We start from the raw sequence: 6,427 nt of genomic DNA, 5'->3' as shown, positions 1-6,427 counted from the left end.
AAGCACCTGGGGAGACCAGAGGTCAACCCCTGTGGTTTTGGAGCGGGGGATACAGAGGATCCGAGGCTCATTATAATCCAACTGAAAAAGAGATATTGGCAGCATATGAAGGAGTTCAAGCTGCCTCAGATGTGGCTGGTACTGAAGCACAGCTCCTCTTAGCACCCCGACTGCTGGCGCTGGGCTGGATGTTCAAAGGGAGGGTTTCCTCTACACATCACGCAGCTGATGCCACATGGAGTAAGTGGGTTGTGCTGATCACACAACGGGCTCGCATAGGAAACCCCAGTTGACCAGGAATTTTGGAAGTGATCACAGACTGGCCAGAAGGCAAAAATTTTGGAATATCGCCAGAGGAGGAGGTGACACGGGCTGAAGAGGCCCCGCTGTATAATAAACTGCCAGAAAATGAGAGGCAATATGCCCTGTTCAATGATGGGTCCTGTCACATTGTGGGAAAGCACTGGAGGTGGAAGGCTGCTGTATAGAGTCCTACACGACAAGTCGCAGAAACTGCTGAAGGAGAAGGTGAATCAAGTCAGTTTGCAAAGGTGAAAGCATTCCAGCTGGCTTTAGATATTGCTGAAAGCAAAAAGTGGCCAGTGCTCTGTCTCTATACTGACTCATGGATGGTGGCAAAAGCCCTGTGGGGGTGGTTACAGCAATGGAAGCAGAGCAACTGTCAGCGCAGAGGCAAACCCATCTGGGCTGCTGCACAGTGGCAAGATATTGCTGCCCAGCTAGAGAAGCTAATGGTAAAAGTACGTCACGTAGATGCCCACATACCCAAGAGTCGGGCCACTGAAGAACATCAAAACAACTAACAGGTGGATCAGGCTGCCAAGATTGAAGTGGCTCAGGTGGACTTGGACTGGCAACACAAGAGCAAGCTATTTATGGCTCGATGGGCCCATGACACCTCAGGCCACCTGGGAAGAGATGCAACATATAGATGGGGTGGACTTGCCCATGGATACTATTGCACAAGTTATCCATGAATGTGAAACGTGCTGCAATTAAGCAAGCCAAGCGGTTGAAGCCCCCATGGTATGGAGGGTGATGGCGGTGAAATATAAATATGGTGAAATATAAATATGGGAAGATTGACTATATCACACACCCACAAACTCTCCAAGGCAAGTGCCATGTGCTTAGAATGGTGGAAGCAACCACCAGGTGGCTAGAAACATATCCCGTGCCCCAAGCCACCACCCAGAACACTATCCCAGGCCTTGAAAAACAAGCCTTGTGGCAACACGGCACCCCAGAAAGAACTGGGTCAGACAATGGGACTCATTTCCAAAACAACCTTATACACACCTGGGCCAAAGAGCATGGCATTGAGTGGGTATATCACATCCCCTATCATGCACCAGCCTCCTGGAAAACTGAAAAATACAATGGACTATTAAAGGCTACATTGAGAGCAATGGGGGCTGGGACCTTCAAACATTGGGATACACATTTAGCGAAAGCCACTTGGTTAGTAAACACCAGAGGATCTGCCCCAATCAGGATGGCCCTGCCCAGTCAGAACTTTTACATACTGTAGAAGGGGATAAAGCCCTTGTAGTTCACAGTAAAAATACGTTAGGGAAGACAGTCTGGTTTAGTGCTGCCTCAGGCAGAGGTAACCCCATTCGTGGAATTGCTTTTGCTCAAGGACCTGGGTGCACTTCGTGGGTGATGCGAAAAGATGGGGAAAGTCTGACGTGTGCCTCAAGGTTCTATTAAATTGTTCTTATCTCAACCCATGAGTTTTACCTTTCTTTCTGATTCCCTCCCCTATTGCACCGGGTAGTGGGGAAGTGAGTGAGCGGCTGCGTGGTGCTTAGGTGCTGGCTGGGGTTAAACCATGACAGACCCACACTGGAGCAGTCTGTGAAGGACTGCAGCCCGTGGGAAGGACTCACACTGGAGAATTTTGTGGAGAACTGTCTCCATGGGAGGGACCCCACACTGGAGCAGGGGAAGAGTGAGGAGTTCTCCCTCTGAGGAGGAAGGAGCGGCAGAGACAACGTATGATGAACTGACCCCAACCTGGGTTCCCTGTCCCACTGCGCTGCTGGAGGGAGGAGACAGAGAAAAAACAGGAGTGGAGTTGAGCTGGGAAGGAAGGAGGGGTGGGGAGAAGGTGTTTTTAAGATTTGGGTTTATTTCTTATTATCCTGTTTTGATTTGATTGGTAGTAAATTAAATTGATTCTGTTTTTTTCCCCAAGTTGAGTCTGGGGTTTTTTGTCCATGACCATAATGGTTGAGTGATCCCTCCCTGTCCTTGTCTTGACCCATAAGCTTTTCTTTATATCTTCTCCTCCTCATGCTACCAGGGAGCGGGAGGTAGAAGGGAGGAGTGAGTGAGCAGCCTCTGTTGCTTTGTTGCCTGCTGGGCTTAAACCATGGCAATAATCCAAGGAATAGTGGCTGTTGGGTGCATTCCAGGAGGGGAAGACAGTCCGAGACAGTCATTTTAAAGCACAATGGACACAGCCAGTGTTTTATGGATTAGGTTAGTTTCACGCAAACAGAAAAAAATTAAAATATGGTAACAGGCCCAAACTGAAACCCAGGTGCATGTGAGACACCAAAGGTCTAAACTCTGTGAATAGTCACGAGGTGTTCTTCAACAGAAAAGATATCCCTCTTTCTGGGACACAAAAATGTGAAAAATGCCGCAGCAGGTAGAAGATACTAGAAAGAAGCCTCAAAAAAAAAAAAGAATAAACACCAGAAATAAGACACTGAGATAAGTCTAGAGTAAGAATATTTTTTATGCTGACTGCTACTTAGAAGAGACCTGAAGCCATGAACAAAAAAATTAGTTTCTTAAACCACAGTTACCCTTTTTCATTCTTGCTCTGAATAGAATAGGACACTTTGTAAGCAGTCAAATATCTCCCATGTCACATCTGTTTGTAATTCCTTAACAATCCAAAATAGACAATATAGACTAAAATATGCACCCTCAGTAAGTTCGCAGACAACAGCAAGTTGGGCAGGAGTGTTGATCTGCTTGAGGGAAGGCAGGCTCTACAGAGGGATCTGGACAGGCTGGATCGATGGGCTGAGGCCAACTGTATGAGGTTCAACAAGGCCAAGTGCGAGGTCCTGCACTTGGGTCACAACAACCCCATGCAGCGCTACAGGCTTGGGGAAGAGTGGCTGGAAAGCTGCCCGGCAGAAAAAGACCTGCGGGGGGGGGGTTGGTCAACAGCTGGCTGAATAGGAGCCAGCAGCGTGCCCAGGTGGCCAAGAAGGCCAACAGCATCCTGGCCTTTATCAGAAAAAGAGCATGGCCAGCAGGAGCAGGGAAGTGATTGTCCCCCTGTATTCAGCACTGATGAGGCCGCACCTCAAGTACTGTGTTCAGTTTTGGGCCCCTCACTACAGGAAAGACATTGAGGTGCTGGAGCATGTCCAGAGAAGGGCAACGAAGCTGGTGAAGGGTCTAGAGAACTAGTCTTACGAGGAGTGGCTGAGGGAACTGGGGTTCTTTAGTCTGCAGAAAAGGAGGCTGAGGGGAGACCTTATTGCTCTCTACAACTACCTGAAAGGAGGTTGTAGCGAGGTGGGTGTCGGTCTCTTCTCCCAAGTAGCAAGTGATAGGACAAGAAGAAGCAGCCTCAAGTTGTGCCAGGGGAGGTTTAGATTGGATATTAGGAAAAATTTCTTCACCAAAAAGGCTGTCAAGCATGGGAACAGGCTGCCCAGGGAAGTGGCTAAGTGATCATCTCTGGAGGTATTTAAAAGATGTGTAGATGTGATGCTGAGGGATACGGTTTAGTGGTGGACTTGGCAGTGTTAAGTTTACAGTTGGACTCGATGATCTTAAAGGTTTTTTCCAACCTAAATGATTCTATGGTTCTACGATAAATAAAAAACGTGCATCAAGAATCACATAAGATACTATTCTCCAAATGGGTAACTTACCATCTTTGTTCAGCCATTGTTTTCTTTGTCTGTAGAGGACAAGTTTATTGTGGACATATGGCAAAAGAAACTTGACACACCAGCTTTCCACACCAAGCTTGTTTTCTACCAGGACGATAGGGCTCCGGTTATACCTGGCTTCAGGGCAGGGTATTAATCCAATTTCATCTCTTAAAAAAAACAGAAAGAAATAATTAAACTTATTTCCAGTAGATGCCAATTATTCTTCTCAATAGAGCAGACTGGCAATGCTTCCCACCCAGTTAGTCCATCACCTTTTTCCCCGTTTTTACCAAAACCTGTACTTATTATCCTCAACTCACCTTCTTGATTCTTGCAGAACTGCAGGTAGGGTAAAATACATTTTCAGAAAGCCATCCTCTGCAAAACTTACGCAGTATATTAACTTGGCAAATGAATGATTCAAACATGTTTTAAGGCATGAATAAAGATTTAAGCTGAGCAAAAAAAGTAAATGTATTTTACCTCTGCACAATTTATTTAGACATAATATAAAAGCCGGTTGTGGTTTTGAGTTAAGAGCCACTACAAAATTTTGTATTAGCTCCCCAGTGCTGTAGTGATAGCAAACCAGAAATATTTTAAGACTTGCTGAAGACTATTAGATGAGCCAGAATGAGTTCAAAAGGAAGATTCCTTTTGGTGATTCTGGCTCTTCCCAATCTTAAGATAAAAGGAAAAGTTTTATTAGATTTTTCCCAAAGATCCTAAATGAGGAAGGCCCCTTTATTTGTATTTTTAGATTATCACCTAAGCATTTTAACTCAGCTGCATTAACACAAGTACCCCGGCTTTGTGCTGGAGATGTGATGGAGCTGTAACTGCTACTGCAAGTGAAACAAAACATGTTAACTAGTAGAGGCACCTGACTGACCCAAATGTACCCAAGTGCGCCCTGCAGCAGCATGACCAGGTGCTTTGAAACCAAAGATCAGGCAAAAGAAAGTCACATAGACAGCAACGTGCGCACCTCCACATGTACGTTTCCACACGTCCCATTTTCCCTTCTCCTATGCAAGGCAGTCTGCTGAACAGGGGTAAGATTTGAGACACAGATGCTGGTCTGATTAAACAGCAACTTTGTGTGAGAGGCTTTAATCAAGGCTTTAAAAAAAAAACAACAGTGATGGCCACAAAGATTCATACCAGCAAACAAAGCAGAAGAGACTCAGCTGTTTAGTTTGAAAGGGCCATATCATATTTTACTTTTTCCTCAGCTTTCTCTAGTATGTAGGGATGTTGGAAATGCAGCTTTAACAGATTCTTAGAAACAAATACAGGTTGTCAAGCATTCACACTGGTTTGGACAGAAAGCAACATTATTTTATATTTCCATTATGCATGATTTCTCCACCAACTCCTGTTTAGTGGAAAATTTTGTTGTTGAGGAGGGACATCGTCAGATCTTAGTCAGGAAAAAAAAAATTTCTTGTGATCTCAGATAGAAAGCAAATCCTCCACCTTAAATTTTCTCAATACAAGGTCTACAGATACACTACAAGTGTCAGCCCCACAACCCCAATTCAATTATCTTAACCTAATTTTCTTACTGGACAATCTGAGTGTACTGATTTAGTTCTGTGTCCTCACTGGATTAATACGAAAGTAATCAAGAGTGACGCCATGTCCTTGTTTAAGAATATATTTGTTTGTTCAGAAAGCAGATTTAATCTTCCATACATCACAAGCCACAAAGAGCACAAGTAACTCGAGGTAAGATATTTACAGATCACTTGGCTCTGTCTCCATACACACACCCAGGTCTCTTACAGCTCCCTGGTCCTCTGAGAGAGGAAAACAGGTGTTTTCCTACCCCATGGACTGCAAGCAATGGGTATCAAAGCAAGATCCTCATCTCTGCTGCTCCACTCAACACAAGTTAAGCTCTTCAAGAAGCTAGTCAGATTAGACCTAAAACGACATTCCGGTCTGCTTCTTTCAACATGGTACCTTATAGCCTGAAGTTTGTACTTACTGCTGGCTCCTTTCTTTTATGAATGTTAAACTCGGTCCTTGGCCAAACTTTGCCTGGACTTGCATATAGGGACATACAGGTTCCCACCTGCAATGAAGATGCAGTCACCCACAGCTTTGCTAATTAACTCAGTGAATTACCACAAGAATTTACCAGCTGTTGCTTACAAACAGTATACCAAAGGTAAACAGCAAGGAGAGAAAGAAAAAAAAAAAAAAAACCCAAACCATCCATCCACACCTTCACTTCTTACCAAATACAAAAGTTGAGGTAAGGTGAGGTAAGTTTCACAACACTGCTTTAAACATACCAAAATGACACACATGTAGGGTTTTTTGCACAGAGCCAACAAGTCAGCCTGAAACACCCCAACTCCAGAACACAAAATTGGCAGAGGACTAGACCACTGCATAATGAAATTCACCACGATACAGTGCAACACAAAAAATGGTTTATCTGTTAACTACTCAGTTTTTGCTAAGATGCAAACCAGGACTTGTCA

At 44.6% G+C, this 6,427-nt stretch overlaps 1 protein-coding gene across 1 annotated transcript in view; it reads right to left on the bottom strand.

Annotated features, from left to right (window-relative positions):
* The window catches only part of PTAR1 (protein prenyltransferase alpha subunit repeat containing 1), a 36,996-nt gene extending 32,450 nt beyond the window's left edge, over nucleotides 1–4,546 (bottom strand). The window contains exons 1-2 of the mRNA XM_010568611.1: nucleotides 4,253–4,546; nucleotides 3,930–4,099 (exon numbers count right to left, since the gene is read on the bottom strand). Coding sequence (XP_010566913.1) covers nucleotides 3,930–4,099; nucleotides 4,253–4,293 — 211 coding nt within the window. The 5' untranslated portion in view covers nucleotides 4,294–4,546. The remainder of the gene's footprint in view (nucleotides 1–3,929; nucleotides 4,100–4,252) is intronic.
* Between the last annotated feature and the right edge of the window lie 1,881 nt (nucleotides 4,547–6,427).

The sequence above is a fragment of the Haliaeetus leucocephalus genome, unplaced genomic scaffold, assembly GCF_000737465.1.
Source record: "Haliaeetus leucocephalus isolate CR32 unplaced genomic scaffold, Haliaeetus_leucocephalus-4.0 Scaffold251, whole genome shotgun sequence".
In the NCBI taxonomy this organism is placed as follows: Eukaryota; Metazoa; Chordata; class Aves; order Accipitriformes; family Accipitridae; genus Haliaeetus; species Haliaeetus leucocephalus.
Note: the sequence above shows the minus strand (reverse complement) of the source record. Positions and strands in the feature narration are given on the sequence as shown.